Source organism: Pan troglodytes, chromosome 2 (assembly GCF_028858775.2).
Source record: "Pan troglodytes isolate AG18354 chromosome 2, NHGRI_mPanTro3-v2.0_pri, whole genome shotgun sequence".
In the NCBI taxonomy this organism is placed as follows: domain Eukaryota; kingdom Metazoa; phylum Chordata; class Mammalia; order Primates; family Hominidae; genus Pan; species Pan troglodytes.
In genome coordinates, this window is record NC_086015.1 from 193,273,535 (window position 1) to 193,292,769 (window position 19,235).

General features: G+C 41.4%; 1 protein-coding gene across 1 annotated transcript in view; it reads right to left on the reverse strand.

Annotated features, from left to right (window-relative positions):
* The window catches only part of P3H2 (prolyl 3-hydroxylase 2), a 164,100-nt gene extending 146,550 nt beyond the window's left edge, over positions 1 to 17,550 (reverse strand). The window contains exon 1 of the mRNA XM_001160886.6: positions 16,709 to 17,550. Within this exon, the coding sequence (XP_001160886.4) occupies positions 16,709 to 17,188 (480 nt within the window). The 5' untranslated portion in view covers positions 17,189 to 17,550. The remainder of the gene's footprint in view (positions 1 to 16,708) is intronic.
* Between the last annotated feature and the right edge of the window lie 1,685 nt (positions 17,551 to 19,235).

Below are 19,235 nucleotides of genomic sequence, written 5' to 3' on the forward strand. Positions count from 1 at the left end.
GATTCACACATAATAATCTGGAATTTAGGAGGTATTGATCATAAGACTATCAGACTTAATCTGGGACAATGGGTTACAGGAAAAGAAATCATTACTTAGAAACTTTTTTTCCCTATTCCAAACTCTGTGTAAATTGGTTTTCCATAAATAACACATTAGGTAAAGCTTTGTTAACTATCCTATTGGGAAAGTGGACCAGGATGATCAAATCTGTATTTATTTATGAAGAGTTAAATCACAGTGTTCTAGAGGAGCTCATCTACAGACATATAAACAAGTGAAAGGGCAGGCTGGTGGCAAGGCTGAAAGAGCACTGGGACTTTTCCATACTTCTAAAGCAGAGGTAGGAAAGAATACTCAACAACTTGACATGAACTATAGCACAATCCGGTTCACCTACTTATGGTTAATTTAGTAGTGGTGACAAAGTTGACTTAGAGATTTTTATTCAACATTAGAAAAGTTTTTCAGTAGCTTTTTTTTTTCAATGAAGTCTTGCTCTGTCACCTAGGCTGGGGTGCAGTGGTGCGATCTCGGCTCACTGCAACCTCTGCCTCCGAGGTTCAACCGATTCTCGTGCCTCAGCCTCCCAAGTAGCTGGGATTACAGGTGCCCGCCACCACATCTGGCTAATTTTTGTATTTTTAGTAGAGACGGGACTTCACTATGTTGGCCAGGCTGGTCTTGAACTCATGACCTCAAGTGATCTGCCAGCCTCGGCTTCCCAAAGTGCTGGAATTGCAGGAGTGAGCCACTGCACCCTGCCTTCAGTAGCTTTTTGTGGTAAAGTATTGGTAACAAAACTCTGCTAGAGATCTGAAATCATATCCATTCCAAATTATATTCATCATCATCATCATTCAAAGATCATTTAGAAAGCATGCTCTCTCTAGTCAAATGATTAGGCATAGCAGAACAGAAATATTAGTGATAATATCTATCCTACTCCAGCCAAACAGCATGGGGCAAAAACCATGGCTCAATTCACCTTTATGTCAGCTGGTCCGAGACAGCATGGACTTCCACCCACTCCCCTCCACTCCAGTGATGGTATCAGGGCACTCCTCCCGCTCCCAACTAGAGAGTGAGGGAAGAACTTCAAAGAGGAGGGAGCTGGATAAAGGGATTATTTAAATATTATTATAAAATATTTAATATTTTAATACCCTTTAAATTTCTTTAATAGTATCAAAGTTTGAGAAATGAACTACAGTGCAGAACACCACCAGGTTTAAAGATTGGCCTCTGGACAGTAGATACAGGAAGCAAATCAGAATAGGACTGCAAAGCCTCTAGAAATGAAATTGCTTTTACTTAGTATATCACGATATATTCGCTCAGAGAAGCATACCTACTTTCAATTCCTAGCATGGATGTCCTGATCAGTTGTAATAAATTTAACTTAAAACCCCCAGTGGTACTATGTAACCACAACTAAATCCATCTCAGATGTCATCTCATGGAGACACGAGTCAGAAATCAGAGGACTGATGCCAATCATGCATGTGGATATTATTACTGCTAAATATTCCATGCATGTGTGTTCTGGCATGTGTGTTTTAGGGCCTTGGTACTGTTTTCTCCTCTTTTCTTTTTTGCATTATGTAACTATTTATAGGGAGTAGGCTGGCAACCATGGCCTAAAATACATTAACTAGAATTCAAAAGGAAGCCAGAAAACTGTATGCCTTTTTCAATGAAAAAGACTTTAATGATCCTTTCTGTGAGTACAAGAGAAATTTTCATTTCACAAAATCATGGAGTCTTATAGACTTTGGATTGGAAAATATTTTAAATCTCATTTATTTCAACATCACTCTGGTGCTTGCACCTTAAATACAACCTCTACATTAGGTATTTGTTTGACTCACGTTTGAACACCTTCTAGGGCTTCCTATTAGATCTCAGAATAGTGTGAGGAAAGTCTTTCACATTTGAGCCGAGATCTTGTTTTCTGTAATTTCTGTTATTTGGTTCTAGTGCTTCAATTCTTCAGTGCCATAAAGATCAGGAACAATCGCCTGAAATGATAATCTTTTTTGAAACTGCAAAAGGAGATTTTTTGTTGTTGTTGCTTGTCTTTTCTTCATTAGCTTACTCATCCTCTATATCAGCTGTTTCTCATATATGGTTTTGAGCCTTTTATCTATCTTCTTTGTCTCTCTTGAACATGGCCTAGTTTATTCTGTCCTCTTAAATTACCATTAAATTAAATATTTGTGTAACTTCCTTTCAAGTTTTACTTTAAAGGGATTCACTGCCCCAAGATGAGGACCAGCATTAGATACACTGGAAGTAATTCCTTTCCTGTAAACTTTTAAACTAATTTATGTCCATTGCATTTTATATTCCATTATTTTATAATCTCATCAGTTTTCTGTTTCCACAGGTAGACTGTTGGCTTGCTGTACCAATCCACTAAAGTATTTTAGCATCTCAAGCTGGCAGATGCAGAAGAGCTCTTATTAAGTAACTGGCCCAATGCTGCCCTAGTCCAAATGCAAACCCCAAGGACTAGAGAAAGCCATTTATGACAGAGCTGGGTGTAGAGATTAAATTGCTTGATTCCTAGACTTGTAACCCTCTACTACTTTTTGTGAGCTACTCTCCCATTTACCTGACTGCTAAACAAAAAGCAGTTTCATTTTGGTGTCTATGATGAAGAAATGTTTGTTGATTCTCAAACTTAAGTCATCTCCCATGGGTACAAGAAATCAGGGTAGGAAGGAGGCTTAAAGAGGTTTAAAATTCCCAAGATGTGTCTGTGGGAAGAGATTTTATCTATTAATATGAAACAGAGAAGATTTGGAATGTGTTTGAACAGAGTCCATTTAAAAAAAATACAAAGAAGAGGACACAATCTCAAGGAAATTGTGAAATCAGAGAATGGGAGAATTTAGTGGGGAAGAAAGAAAAGAACATTTCTTAACATAGCAAATGAACAGCCTCGAATTTCCATTAAGAGGATGATTTTTGTTTTATCTTGATGGTGGAGAGGCTGGTAAGTCTGTGCTACAGTGCGCAGTGTTGAACGTGAAGCCAGTTATTAAGATTGAATGGGTCAAGCACCTGTTTTATATGTCCCCTAGTGTTCTGTACCTGTTATAGATGTAATTATTTTCTCCGCTTACCATGATATATTTGCCTAAATATTCTTTTGCCCTTTATCTTCCCTTAGAAATTCACCATCTGCCTAGAAACTATGAGGCAAGGAACAATCTTTTTTTTTTTTTAACTTCTCACAAGTACCTTGTAAAATAGGTATGATTATTGTCATTTTCCCGATACAAAATTCTGATTCATGTAGACAAGTTTCATACAGTCTCAAACAACTGATATGTCAGAACTTTTTTTGACTATAAACCTGTTTGATGTCAAAACTCAAGTTATGAGAAGTGGATGACAACTCAGGATTTGTGATCAGAAAAATCTGGATGCAGATTCTGATTCTGTTACTTACTAGCAGTATAATCTCAGACACATTATTTAATCTTTCAGGCTTCAGTATCCCTATTGAAAAATGAGGAATATACTAGAGTTTGGATCTCATGATTGTTGAAAGAATTTGATGAGAAAATTTACATAAAGCTTTTAGCATAATACCGGGTACATAGTAAGAGTCAATAATATCTGTTATCACTAATAACTATAGTCATAGAACATAACTGTCTTCAAAACTAAGATCAAGTGTTTGATTTCAGTGACTTTTTAAGTCTGTTAAAGGAAATGTCATTTTGCTATTTCAGGTTTCTTCAAAATCTGTTTTGAAAACAAAATGTATCAAGAAGATAATATAAGATGGTCTTCAAAGGCTGACAATTTTTTCTATATGAGTATTTAGTCTGATTCTTCCTGCACATACACAAAACATTTTTCGTTATTAGTTTAATGACTTTCTTGATATATATTTGGATGATAGATAGATGATAGATGGATATACATTTATACCTGTTGAGGTAAAAAATAATTCAACAAGTTATCTTGATAAAGTAGGGAGATTCTTTGACCTGTGTTTCAGCTGTGTGAATAGAAGATTTTCTTCTTGTTGCGCTTTCATAGCATTTTTGTGTGAATAATTTAGTCTACGAATAAGGATTTTAATTTCTCTATTTTCTCACTCCTAATTTTATGTATCCTATCCCTCATAAATGACTTTCACAAATATTTCCTCATTTTGTCCTTTCATCAACCCTACGAGTTGGGTAGTTTTTATTATTATCTTTTCACAGAGATAGAAATTGAGACACAAAGAGGGTGAACAATTTGGAGAACTGTAAAAGGGAAGGTTGAGCTTCACCTAGAATTTCAAAGGAACCTGAAATGGCAAAATAACATTTCCCTTATCAAACTTAAAAAATCTTTAAAGCTACAATTCACTTACATTTAGCTTTGGGTAATGGATTTTATAACTATTAGTAAAATTCCCTAAAAGGCATTGTTTCATATCTTACTATACATACATTTCTTTCAAGCCTCAGAATAGTACAGATTCTTTTACAAACTATGATTAGTCAAATTTATTCTTAAAACTGCCTGTACTATTGATTAAATTAATTCTCCAAATTTTTCACTGTCTCTGTTTCCAATAGTATTTTTTGTTTTTTATTCCTTTTTTCCTAAGTATTAAAAATTACCAGTATTTTATTTTTACTTATTTTTTTTTTTAGACACAGGGTTCCCACTATATTACACAGGCAGTCTTGAACTCCTGGACTCAAGCAATCTTCCCGCCTCTACCTCCCAAACTGTTGGGATTACAGGCATGAGGCATTGTGCCCAGCCTAAAAATTACCAGTATTTTTTAAATGGCAGGTTTCACACACCATAATTTTTTTTTCTTTTTTGAGACATGGTCTTGCTCTGTCACCCTGGCTACAGTGCAGTGGTGCAATCATGGCTCACTGTAGCCTCAAACTCCTGGGCTCAAGTGATCCTCCCACCTCAGCTTCCCAAAGCACTGAGATTATTTACAGGCTGTGCATTTCAGGATGGCCAGCAACAGTCCTGGCCTTTACCTGTTATATCAGTAGTAACACATTCCACTCCCCTCCAAGCAGTGATAACAAAAAATGTCTCCATATATTGCCAAATGTCACTTGGAGGTCAAAATCACCCCAGATAGAAAAACACTGATTTAAACATTTAGCCATATTTAAGATGACTGGGCCAGGTGTGGCCAATCTATGCCCAGCCTGTAAATCTTTACTTTTTCTTTCCCATATTTAATTTCACTTTTTTGATACAAAACATCTCTGAATTGACACTACATAATCACATAGGAGTGCCTCTGTTTATTACGTTAATTAATATTATAGCTATATACACATTTGTTTTTTTCAATGGACTGTGACTTACTTGAAGATAGGAAGAGTGTCTTACTCATCTTCATATCTCCAGGGCCTTAAAAAAGAAGGTTACATCTAAAAGGCCTCAGTATTTTTTTTAAATTGCTGATAGAGAAAACAGTTTAATTTAATGAAAACTATTAGCTAGCATTTTTTGTTTGAGATCTTTCTCGTTTGTTTTTTTAGAGGGGAATTATATCATTTGGTAAATATTCAGTGTTGTACATGTGGAATTTCTAGCCAGAGGAATTACTTCCTTCTCTTTCCTGAAGAAGCTGATTAACCCTGCTGTTCTGGGCTTCAGCAAGGCAGAAGTGTCTCAATTACTAATTATACAACATAGACAGATATCAGAGTGGGAAACATCCTAGTTTTCTTTCGTGAGACTCTTTTCATGCCTGAGACCTTTAGACTTCAATCGAATTGCTTTTGGCTTTCCTTTGCTTCATTTTTGTTCATTATCTAGTCATCCTTCTTCCTCTATTTCTGTATCACTCTTTGGCTCCCTCCTTCCCTCCCTTTCTCTTTCTTTCTCTCTCTAATATTTTTTCTTTCACCTGACCTCCTCTTATTTCCCCCACTTCCCAGCCTTCTGTGAGTTGGCATTTTTGTTTTCAGTCAAGCTGCTTCCTAAGAATAGATGTGACACAGAGCTAACCCAAAGAAAACGTACAGGTTGCAGTGGATTATTTATACATAATTGGGTTTGAGAACTTTACAAGGTGAATGAGAAATATAGTCATTCTGGAGTTTGAAATTCACAACTAAGATGTGTTAGTTTGTATTGTTAAAGCAAGCTGTCTCATCATGTTAGGACGATCAGTAGAGAAAACTATCTGATCTTTTCCATAAGCTGAGTTACTGTAGCTATGGAGAACCAGATATGGGATATATGCCAAGTGCTTTGCATCTTGAAGAGAGAAGCTCTATTTCCAATAGATTTCTCCTCTAAAAGATATCTAGCTGCAGCCAAACTTTTTTTATAAATATTATAATTCATCAGTGGGCAAACTGTCTTCTAGTATAATCTAGTATAAACTGTACTTATCTAACCATCTAACCTTGATGCCCAGTCTTTTTTTTTTTTGACACAGGGTCTCCCTCTATTGCCTAGGCTGGAATGCAGTGGCGTGATCTCAGCTCACTGCAGCCTCTCCCTCCCAGGTTCAAGCAATTCTCCCACCTCAGCCTCCCTAGCAGCTGGGACTACAGGCACACCACCACACTTGGCTAATTCTTGTATTTTTAGTAGAGTCGGGGTTTCACCATGTTGGCCAGGCTGGTCTCGGACTCCTGACCTCAGGTGATCCACCCTCCTCAGCCTCCCAAAGTGCTGGGATTATAGACATGAACCACCGCACCTGGCCCAGTCATCTTAAATATGGCTAAATGTTTAAATCAGTGTTTTTCTACCTGGGGTGATTTTGACCTCCAAGTGACATTTTGCAATATATGGAGACATTTTTTGTTATCACTGCTTGGAGGGGAGTGGACTGTGTTACTACTGATATAACAGGTAAAGGCCAGGAATGTTGCTGGCCATCCTAAAATGCACAGGACAGCTTGCCACAACAAAGAATTATTCATCCCGGAATATCAATCAGCCAAGGTTGAGAAACCCGGACTGAAATGCTTATTGACCTGAAAACCTGCAAACCCCACTGTTTAACTGAGCCCTTGGTAATCCTATAGAAACAATGATTGACTGTGAAAGTCTCTGTCCCTGGCGGCATTTATAAATGGCATGTATAAGAATCAATTGCTGACTGTTGATCCTGGATTTCATATGAAAATATTATTTTAAAATAGCACATGCTTCAGTGGAGAAATAATTTGTATGGTCTACTGGATTAGTCTTTGATAGTATAATTTTAGCTCATTTTTAAAAAACAGCCAAATCTGGTTTTAAGGTAATTCTGTATGCCTGGAGTCTTAATTATGTGTCAATTTCTCTGTGCAAATCTATTGATTTTGGCAGACTTACAAATTTAGCATTCAAGCAAGAAGAATATGTCAAAATTGGCTCAAATTTCCTGTGCTTCCAGATTTGTTAGAAGTTTCTTTGTTTTGTAATCATTTATTTTATTACATATTTTGCTTTTATCCATTCCTTTCCAGGGTCCCAGTACAATTAAACTGCAATCCCCAGAAGTTTCCTGTTATGTGCTCAAAAACTGAATCTAATATTTGTAGATAATGAATTCCAGCAGGATCATTCTGATAGCCCTGCACTTCTAGAAATTCTGACGTTTTGGATCTCCCCCTTTCTGGCTCCTATTCTTCTACTTCCCTTCCAAAGAAGATCCTTTGCCTCACTCATTTTCATTAAGCTAACTGGGAAACAGCATTGACTCAGGTTCTTATTTCTGAGTTTTACCCAGAAGTAGGAAGAACAGTAGTGCAAGGAATAACATTGCATAAGAAGATTGCAGCTTTTATTTCAGGGTCTCTTTCATTTGGCAAATAATGCAAGTGGCATGCTGTGTGTTTCATTTTAACTTCGTTAAGCTTGTGTTTTCACCGTGGGCCTTACAAATAGTGGTCAACGGCCATTTCACAGAATGGAAGTCAGGGTTCTTGGATTCTAACCCTGGTCCTTCTCTTACAGTGCTGTAAAATTTGGGCCACTCAATTCTCTTTTGGCCTTTATTTTCCATCTGTAAAATGGGATGCCTGGAATACTAGTGTTCCATTAATGTGGCAGGGTGCAGCTGCAGAAAGATAGGGTGGTAAAGGGTGGGGAGAAAGAATGCCTTTTTTAAAAAAAATCAGTCAAAGGGGCTCTATTTTAATATACTATATATAGAAATGACACTGTAGCTTTCATCTGTGTATCCAAAACCCCAATCTGTCAACTAGCATTGGCCCCTCTAGAATAAAAGATTTTAAACTTCACTTCCTCCATGAAACCAGTTTCTGGTCTTCCTATTCCCCACTTGAATGTGACTCTTTCTTTCTTATGAGCTTTCAAAGACACAGAAAATTTTGTACAGAATCCCATGCATCTAATTTACCTGATGCATGGATTCTTGCCATAAACAATATTCTTGACAGCCTCAATGTCAGAATCACAGACCTGAAGGAACCTAAATAATTAAGCTGATCCAGCCACTTCTATTCACAGGAATTCATGGAAGATGCTCAGAGAGAGAAAAGTAAAACTTGTTGAAATCGTTAATGTCCCTAGGGTTAAGTCACTTTATCATTAATGGAATAATGGGGAGTGCAGTAAAAATAATCCTATAACTGGTATTATGGTTGACAATTTTCCCCATGAGTCTTGTGTTATAATTATGCGCCATTTGAAATCTTCTATATTAGATGTGAGCTCACTGATGGGAGGAACCCTATTCTAGTGTGGATCTTACAACTAGTGGTCAATGGCAATGTCACAGGAGTTGGAGGGAGTCTGGGTTCCTGGATTCTAATCCTGGATCTTCCATTTGGTTGCATTTACTTTGATCAACTCAATTCTCTTTTGAGCTTTATTTTCCCATCCATAAAATGCAATGGTTGCAGTACTAATGTTTCATTAATGCGGCAGACGGGCAGTGGCAGAAAGATAGAGAGCTGGTGGGGAACATCTTCCCCCAACCCATACCCAGGTCTTGCACAACACACATGAGGGTAAGTGACATAAAAACAGTATCAAAAAGTAGATACCTATGATGTTTTATCAGATTAAATGAGAGGCTCAATGGCTTTTATTTTAATACAGCTAGAAACCTGACCTTAGGTCTACCAATATTTTCTCTTTCCCCATTTTTCCCTCTGCTCTCTTCTTTTCAGATGTACTTTCATTGTGTAGACTACTAACAGGACAATGCAGGGGTAGGGCCAAGGAAAAACAGAGAAATAACTAGAGGAAACGATATAGTACAGTAGAGCAGAAAGGAGTGTGGTCAAGAGAAATAGCATCTTTCAACAACAGTCTGCAGTCCTCTTCAGTACTAAAACCAGCAAAACACACATACAACACTAGGAATGCCACTCAGAAGGCTGACACCAAATTTTTTTTTTAAAGATATCTGTAGGCCATTTGGCAAATGATGACAAGGTCTGGTGGAAAATACTCGGCTAGAAAATCAGACAGCAGGAAAGGAGGGATGAATAAAAAGACAGAAAAAGAATTATAGAAGAAAGATGAATGGAAAAAAAAAGACAGGAGGAATTATTTTTCCTAATGAGAAATGCAACATTTTCCACCAGACAACTGTGACTCTTGGCTGAATAACTTACGTATCATGTGAATGAAAGTGCAGGGTGGAGAGGGCAGTCCAGGAAGATGTGTCTTATGTCCACTTTGTCTCTGAAGGCAATGGGTTTACTGCAGGTCTCAAGTGCACCACTGATTCACCAGACCACCCCTCAAGGAGGTAGCCATGACTGTTACATAGAGGCTGGAAAGAGTAGGAGACTGGAAGTGAGAAAACCTATTCTGGACCAAGCTCCATTTGCTTTCCCTTCTTGATTTGTTGTAGAATCTGTGAGGCCAGTGTCATCATCTGTTAAGTGACATTAAGGGATAGATTTTTTCATGATCTTTGAGGGCTCTTTCAAGCTATAGCATTTTTATAATTTTAATAACTACCACTTCCACCCTTGTTAGATTACATTTCTTGAACAAAATAATTACCCTTTCCTCCCTCGCTTTTACGTCACTGCCCCAAAGCAGTTAGTTGACTTGCAGGTGTTCTTTTGGAGTCTCTTCCAGCTATAAAATCTGTGATTCTAAGAAATCCACAGTTTACTTAATTCCTTAGCAATACAAAAGAATAGTCATTATATCAAATCCAGCAAGTCTTCATTTAGGTGAACCTATCCACCTTTCAAAATGTATCAAGTCTCGCCTATGAGGAAGCTGACGTTTTATCAAGCATTTCCAAGAGAATTTCACAGCTACCCCTTTGGAGTTTATCAATGAGCAGATGATATTAGTAACAGAATCCATTTGATTCTGAGAGACGAGGTCTATGAAGAAAGGTAGGCAGCAGTTTATTAATTTCCATTGTTAAAGGAGGCCGGGCGCGGTGGCTCATGCCTGTAATCCCAGCACTTTGGGAGGCCGAGGCGGGCGGATCACGAGGTTGGGAGTTCGAGATCATCCTGGCTAACACGGTGAAACCCCGTCTCTACTAAAAATACAAAAAGAAATTAGCCGGGCGTGGTGGCGGGCACCTGTAGTCCCAGCTACTCGGGAGGCTGAGGCAGGAGAATGGCGTGAACCCGGGAGGCGGAGCTTGCAGTGAGCCGAGATGACGCCACTCCAGCCTGGGCGACAGAGCGAGACTCCGCCTCAAAAAAAAAAAAAAAAAAAAGCCCAGGAAGGAATCCCTGATTAACCAGGCTGACTAACCATGGGAGAATACTTGCAAGCAATTGCTGCCCTCATCTAACTATTAATTAATTTTTTTTTTTTTTGAGGCGGAGTCTTGCTCTATCGCCCACGCTGGAGTGCAGTGGCGTCATCTCGGCTCACTGCAAGCTCCGCCTCCCGGGTTCACGCCATTCTCCTGCCTCAGCCTCCCGAGTAGCTGGGACTACAGGCGCCCGCCACCACGCCCGGCTAATTTCTTTTTGTATTTTTAGTAGAGACGGGGTTTCACCGTGTTAGCCAGGATGGTCTCGATCTCCCGACCTAGTGATACGCCCACCTCGGCCTCCCAAAGTGCTGGGATTACAGGCTTGAACCACCATGCCCAGCCTCATCTAATTAAATTTTAAGCCTCTGTAGCACTTATCACTTATACGGGCAATAGATGACTGGTAAGGAGCTGACCAGGCTTTCAGATATGGGAGAATCCCAAGGAGGAACAATTTTGATTGTAATTCCTTAGCACACGGGACCTAAAATCCAGCTAGATGAACAATCTCTCAGGTTTTCTTCCTAAGGAGTGAGACATAAAGATGGTGACCTGTACATTTTGATGGTTTAAGCACAAAAAAGTGTTCAGTTGTTAAAGAGAGGGGGGAAAAGCTTCATCTTTTGAGGAAATAACCATTAGAACAATTTCATAACAGCTATTTCAAGAAGATATGAAATCAATCTTCTATTTGAAATAATTTGCAGATAAAATATACATATTCTACAAATAGGTAAAAATAATTTAAATATGAAATTCAGGAAAGCATTTTTATTCTAAACTAATAAATCTATATGATACACTTGTCTGGGTTTTCAATTTCATTTTAAGGCATGCATTATAGAAAGAGATAGCAGTTGATAAAACAGAGTAAGAGTGAGGAAATTCCTAGAGTTTACTTTGTTTTCCCCTAGGAACCACTAATCAAATAGATTATGGTCAAGATAAAGGAAGTTTCAAGAGGACTCTAGGACCAAAATAGAATTGTCTAATGTAATTGTGTCTTTATTTTTCCCCTTCCTTTTAATCCTAATCAAATAGATTATGGTCAAGATACAAGAAGTTTCGAGAGAGGACTCTAGGACCAAAACAGAATTGCCTAATGTAATTGTGTATTTATTTTTCGCCTTCCTTTTAATCCTAAGAAGAAAAACAAAGGTCAAATGGAACAAAGCAACAACACAGAAACAAAACAAGCAGGGGCAAGCTTGTTTTGAGTAGAAAAATGAATAAATAAACAGCATTTTTTTTCCCTTTTTTAAATGGTTGGGAAAAGTGGGAGAAAAAAAAAAAAAAAACCAGACACTGTCAAACCATTCCTGATTATAAAGGACACAGATAAGAAAGAAAAGTATCCCTCATGTTTGTTTAAATTCCAGAATTGTGCATGAAACAGGTACAATATGTCAAGGGTATTTCGAAGTACAGTTTTAAGTAATAAGAACTAAAGAAGAAAAAGTGGGGTGGGAAAGAGGGTGAAAGTTTGCAACATTAGCCAGAACTTGTAAGTAGAAAATAGTGAGAAGTCAGGCAGTCAACAGTCCTGAAACGTTCTCTTCCAACTGACCAGCCAGGAAGCCAAACAACTAAAGTGAGAAAACCTCCTGCCACCACGCAGAAATCTTCCTCAACAACATTTCATATGCATGGAACCAAGTTATTATTCATTCAACAAACATACACTGAACCACCCCCTGTTTTAGGTATTTGGAGGGAAGATGGTTGTCAATGACCCAATTCAGACCTACTGAGCCTGTATCTGTAATTTTGAATCACATTTTAAAGCCCCTGATGATTAATAATAATTATCCATTTAGTAATCATCCAAATCTGGGAACCTCTGCTTTAGGAGATACAAGAATCACTAAGACAGTTCTTGATTTCAAGAAGCTCACCTAAGTAATAACGAAATTATCAGTTTTTCCAAAACAAGGTTAAAAATGAAAAATGACAGAAGAGGAACAAAATTGTTACTGTGGGAATTCAGAAAAGGGAGAAATGGTGTACTTTTGGGAGTTGTAGATGGAGTGAAGGAAGAACTCACAGAAATAGGTGCATTTATATGTTAGGATAGTTATGATTTGAACATGTAGAAGAGGAAGAGGAAAGGTCTACTATTCTAACTAATAAAAAGAATAAATGTATCTCCAATGGTTACTGAGAATCAGGCCCTATTCTGGGTGCTTTGCATCACTCATCTCTTAAACTTAACTTAAAATAGGAACGTAGGCCCCATTATTTCCCCATTTTGCAGATGGGGGAACTAAAGCTGAAAAATCGTATGGAATTTGCTGACAGTCACACAGATAGAGACTGGGAAAACTAAAAATTAATCCCATATCTATCCATTCGAAAGCCTCTACACCTCCCAAGAAAGACTAAACAAGGCCAAGAGATGCAGAAGTGTCAGGCATAAGACAAAGCACTCATTGTTACCTTTGGCTGGAGGGCGGCAGAGTTGGGGAAGATAGGGCTGGGAAGGTTGAGAGGGAGCCAGGCTGTGGATGCTATGGTAACCTATTTGAGCTTTATATGGTAGCAAGAAAAAGGCCACTGAAGGTTTCGGAGCAGAGAATGCAATGATAAAAGCTATATATTACGTCTTAGGCTATGAATCATGGGTTATCTCTAACAACCTTAAATGATAAAAATCAAAAGTTTGAAGAGTCTCACGCTGCCTTTAAACAAAAAGTATGGCTAGGAGCCACGTGAAACTACTGCCTCATAGCTGTCTAGGCAAATTCCCAACATGCCAGGCCTTGAAAAAATTCAACAGAGCAAGGCTTATGAAAGATGTAGTGAGTATCTGTTACCCTGCAAGACAAGGACATACTCATCCCTGGAGCTGTCCAAATCTGGCATAAGGATAGCCCTGGGGTATGCAGCATTCTCTGGGACCTGATGTGAACCTACAGGCCAGTGGGCACAGGAAAGCTATCGGAATCAGTTATTGGAAGAATCCAGACTCCTGACTCCCAGCCCTGTGCTCATTTCAACAGATCATTTGGTATGCCACTAAATATGTGACACTGAGCAAACCTCTTTACCTTTCTATTAAACATTTAGAAACATCCCTTTCCTCATCTGTGAACCAAGAAATTGAACTCATTGGGTCTCAGATTTCATGATTTTTCATCCTTCTTCCCCTCCAACACACCAGCATAAATAATCTGCTTTCATCGGAGGCCCACTCAGCAGGATTTGGGGGGGCAGTAACATCTCCTGAGAGCTTCTATAGTTGGAAAATCTCTTAGCCGAGAATAATTGTACTTTCTTAGCTTTATGAAGCATTCCAGTCCTCCCTCACTGAATTTGATCTAGTCCAGGATTATCCTTTTAAGTGCAAACTGGATCACTGATGTCAAAAGCAATTAAACAATACAGGGCACCATGACCATATCCAGTCACATGCAGGGAGTTCCTCATCCTAACATCAGGGAATCAATGCCCTAGAATCCAGACCTGTCAGAGCTCCAGGATGTTCTTTTATTATTTGAGAGGTTTTTTTTTTTTCAGTCTCAAAAGATGGTGTGTGTGCGTATTCATAAGTGAAATTCCGAGGAAGCCAAGCAAAGGCTAAAATTGGGGCGTTCTTGGGGGCTGGGGGAGAGGGGTGCAGGGGAGAGAAAAACCATGATGCAGTTTTAGAGGTTCACAAACTCCAACTTTCAAAAATGAATTTCCAAAAGGATAAAATATTTTCTTCTTAAGAGATTATCAATTATGTAGATCCAAGAAACTGCCAGAGAAGAGAAGTAGGGAGAAGACGCAAGACTTGTTCTGCTCTCAGAAATATTGCTGGTAGAACTGAAATGAACACACGAAGCCACGTATCTTTGAAAGAACTTCTTAAACTTCATTAATTCATCAGACAACACCCAGTAATTCACTTACAGAGTGTGACTTGTTCCTGTAATCAATTCACCACAAAAATTTGAGGTATGTTAAACCTATGGCTTCACCTTCTTTGACCTCCAACCAGGGAACCGGAGGGGAAATGACTGACAAATGCTAACATTAACAGTGAAGCAAGCAGAATTCCAGAACCAGGGAAACCCACATATTGAGAGTTACCTCATGGTTATTTGTTTTTATAGGACTGACCTTGACTATGTATTCTTTCTCCAGATGTGAGAAAGGAAAATATGTCCAAAATTTGTGACAGAATTAACAGCAGGACTGCTAACCTCACATCCGAGACTCCTGGGAGGACCAAGCTACAGGGACTACCCATGTTCTGCTCTGGGAACTAGCTTATGATAACTTCACTGTCAGACACTCAAGGTCCCCTCTCTGACTGGTGTTGACTGATTTCTGTAAGACCACCAGAAATTGTGTAAATCACTTAGAAGAAATTAGAGTTATACTTCATACATGCCTTAGCAATCAGGAGGCACAAGCAAGCAGAAGACAAGTCCTGGAAAGGATTCAGACTTTCTCCTCATTTCTTGCCCAAGATACTAGTCCAGTGAACTCCAACACCTTAGCCACAATACACAGGAAGTTAAGATTTATACTTAGTTGAAATTTCGTGCACTCCACCAACAGTTGCCAATCTGAGAGAACCCTACCACAGATGAGGGCAGAGATCTTGTGGGATGAGCTGCAAAAGGCATTTGGATATTTGAACATGGTATGTACTTTCATCTCCTTAGAAATACTGCCTGGTCCAGCCGTGCTCACGCCTATAAACCCAGCACTTTTGGAGGCCGAGACGGACGGGTCACCTGAGGTCAGGAGTTCGAGACCAGCCTGGCCAACATGGTGAAACCCCTTCTCTACTAAAAATATACAAACACACACAAAAATTAGCCTGGCATGGTGGTGCACACCTGTAATCCCAGCTACTCAGGAGGCTGAGGCAGGAGAATCGTTTGAGCCTGGGAGGCGGAGGTTGCAGTGAGCCAAGATTGCACCACTGCACTCCAGCCTGGGTGACAAGAGCAAAACTCCGTCAAAAAAAGAAAAGAAAAGGAAGAGAAGAGAAGAGAGAGGAGAAGAGAAAAGAAAGCAAAGCAGAGCAGAGCACAGCAGCCTGGTCCATTGGCTAGCATGAACAACCAACCCCAAAGCTTCCACTTTTCCAGTAGCTGTAGAAGATACATTGATATATTAACACAGAAAACAAGAAAGAAGGGTTAAGAGTGTCAATTTGAAGGAAAATTGGGTGAGTGGCAGTGGAGGTTGAAGAACTCATTCAAATTCCCTCTGCTGAAGCATCCAGAGATCTTCAAAGTTATGGATGTGAACAATATGTCAATATGCACACTATACCTCCTGACGCTAACTTTAGGCAAGTTAGGCATACAAAAATAAAACTAGAAAGAGAGGACTGATGCCTAGTAACCCAGTCCAATGCATACCACCAGAAAACGTAAGCCCTCTATCAAAGGAGAAAAAGTCAACACTTAGGGTGGACACTTTGACGGAGACTGCCTCAAACAGCTTCGCCTCCTCCAAGCACACCTTCTCTTTAACCTTTGATCTTTACTTTTTTGTAGGTGAAGGGGAGAAGAGAGAGAAATTTGTTTTGGAACAGGTCTTTCAACTTCACTATTTTGAAGATTCTTTTAAACTTCAGAGAAAAGGTGCAGACTACAGTATAGGAAGGATAAGAGAGAGACAGAAAAGAAATGGGAAGTGAGAAGGGAGAAGAGAAATGGGAAGTGAGAAGGGAGAAGATAAATTGTACTAGATTCAGCTTTGTCAACGCCTCATGAATTAGTGCTGAATGGGTACTTTAAACATCACTTTATCAGGACAGTCCTCTTTTTGAGAGAGAAGCTGGCTCTGAGAAAGAGAGAGAAAGACTTGTCCAAGTTAATCAATTGTTGCATACAGAGATAGGGCCACCAGATATCTGGATTCACAAACTGAGACACATATTTAAGGAGGCCCAATTTGAAAGACTGAACAGAGATGACGGGGGCAGCAGGGAGGGCTCAAGAGAGCCTGTGAGAGCCGCAGGGGCTTTGCAGTGGAGGAGCGCTCTGTGGGTACCTTGATGTAGGCCCGCTGCAGGTAGTTGTAGGGCACTCTGCGCTGGAAGTCGCTGCGCACATCCTCGCTGACGCGGTGGCGGGATGCGGGGCCCCCGAGGCGCTGGGTCTCACAGCTGCGATAACAGCGCGCCCGCCCCAACAAGGAGCGGAAAAGGGGCAGCTCAGCGCCGGGGCCCTCGCCGGGGGGCGGGGGCGGGAGCGGGTGGCGCGCCGCGCAGTGGCGGGCGCAGCGCGTGCGGATTTCCCGCAGGCGCCGGTGGCTGCGCAGCGCCGCTTCCAAGTCGCGCACCGCTCGCTCGTAGTCTCCGCTGTAGTAGGCGGCCGCGCCGCTGGCGTAGAGCAGGTCGAAGGGCTGCAGAGGCCCGGGCTCCAGCTCCAGCTCCCGGCGTGGGCTGTCCGGGGGGCCGCCCCACAGTGGCGGCGGCAGTAGCAGCGGCAGCAGGAGCAGCAGCAGCGGCGTCCAGATGCGCTCCCGCATCCTCCGCCTCAGAGAGGCGCGGGACGGTTACGCTCGAGAGGGCTTCGGGGCACCTCGCGTCCGGGTCCCCTCTCCCACCTTCCCTCGGGGAAGCGCGCCGACTCCGCCGCGATCTGGCCGCTCCGCGAGCCCCAGGTGACCGCCGGCGCTCCGCGTACTGAGAGGCGGAGACCGTGCCTGGCCAGCCGCTCTTAAAGGGACGCCCACAGCTCACACGCTCCTCCTGCTGCCTGAGACTCCGAGAGCCGCTCTCCCAGGCTCCCCGCTGCAGCGGCGCGGCTGCCAGGGGCGGCACACTCCAGCGCCAGCCAGAGAGCTAGCGCCGCTTGAGGCCGGCCGGGGACGAGGCGCTTTACACGTGAGCTCCCTTCTGGTTGTACAAGTGGATAGTATTAGTCTTCTTTTTGGGAAATAAAGAAAATCCAGCTTAGCAAGGTTAGGGCCTTAATCATATTCTGGAATCTCTGTATGGCCTCGCAGTTTGCAGAGTGCTTCACCTTCTCATGAAGCCTGGAGCGCCATTTCAGACTGAATCAAACCGTAGATGCCATGTGTACCTACGCCACAAATCTGCGCATTCTGCACATGTATCCCGGAACTTAAAGTTAAAAAAAAAAAGAATAAATAAATAAATAAATAGAAAACCCATAGAGGCCCTGTAGGCCCAGATGCGGAGGTTTAAGAAGATAAGTGATTTGCCTAAATGCATAGAGCTGAGAAGTGGCAAAGGACGGACCCAACCCAGGGCCTTTAGAATCAAAGCTTACCGCTCCTTCTCTTGGGGAAGGTCTCTCCCTTACCTTTTCGTCCAACTTGGTGTGGATGTGTGTCCGGGCATTGGATCAGGGCGCTGGGCCAGGGGAAGAACAATATATAGCCTGCCTTTCCTGTGCAGCCCGTGGTTTTACAGGGCCCAGAGAACCTTTGGAGGCAAGAGGAGCTGTACTCGCATTCTGGCTCCGTCCGTTTACCAGCTGTGTGACCGTGGCAACTGAGGGCCTCAGTTTCCTCATCTCTTAAACAGCCAGACGCCTAACACGTAAAATGCTATTCAGAAAAAAATTCTTGCTGTGGGCCAGGTGCAGTGGCTCACCCCTGTAATCCCAGCACTTTGGGAGGCCAAGGCGGGTGGATCACCTGAGGTCAGGAGTTCGAGACCAGCCTGGCCACCATGGCAAAACCCCGTCTCTACTAAAAATACAAAAATGAGCTGGGCGTGGTGGCGCGTGCCTGCAGACCCAGCTACTCAGGAGGCTGAGGCAGGATAATTGCTTGAACCTGGGAGGTGAAGGTTGCAGTGAGCTGAGATCATGCAGCCTGGGTGACAGAGTGAGACTCCGTCTCAAAAAAAAAAAAAAAAAAAAACAAAGAAAAAGAAAAGAGAGGAGGGGACGGGACGGGAGGGGAGAGGGAAATTCTTATTCTAAGAGTTGAACAAAGAGGCAATTTAGTATATCCCTTACCTCAAGGAATTAAGCAATCTGCATCAATCTAGGAATGGGAAAGCTGACAGAAATGGTTGCCAGATTCCAAACGACTAGCTGGAGGCTTCCTGTTCCTCCCCTTCTCCTCTGCCACGAATACATTCTTAGCCAAGGTGTTCCCCTCTTTCGTGTTCCTTGGCTTCACACTCTCACAAGAATATTGGTTGGACCCTGGATCCCAGCCTGCCTCCTGGAGGCATTTCTGTGGTCTTCTAGTGCCTGTGAGAATCTCATCAGTCTTTCAGCCCCTGCAATGGTGAGCAGAGGGACAGGCAATGGGAAAAAGACTCACGCATGTATCTAGTTGCTATGATTTTTCCGAAGAAGGCTTTTATGTGGAATCACCACTACGCTGAGGGGCTTGCCAGAGATTCATGCTGATTCCTTCATTCATTTTGTTAGGTTTGACCACTCAGGCCATGAACAGCCCTGGCTGTGTAATTCCAAGAGACACTGATGAATCATGCTCTTTTTTTTTTCCCACCAAACGTTACTAATTCGGCTCATATCACTGATGAAAAAGCTCCAGTTTGGAGCTGAATGTATATTGAATGCCTTGGATG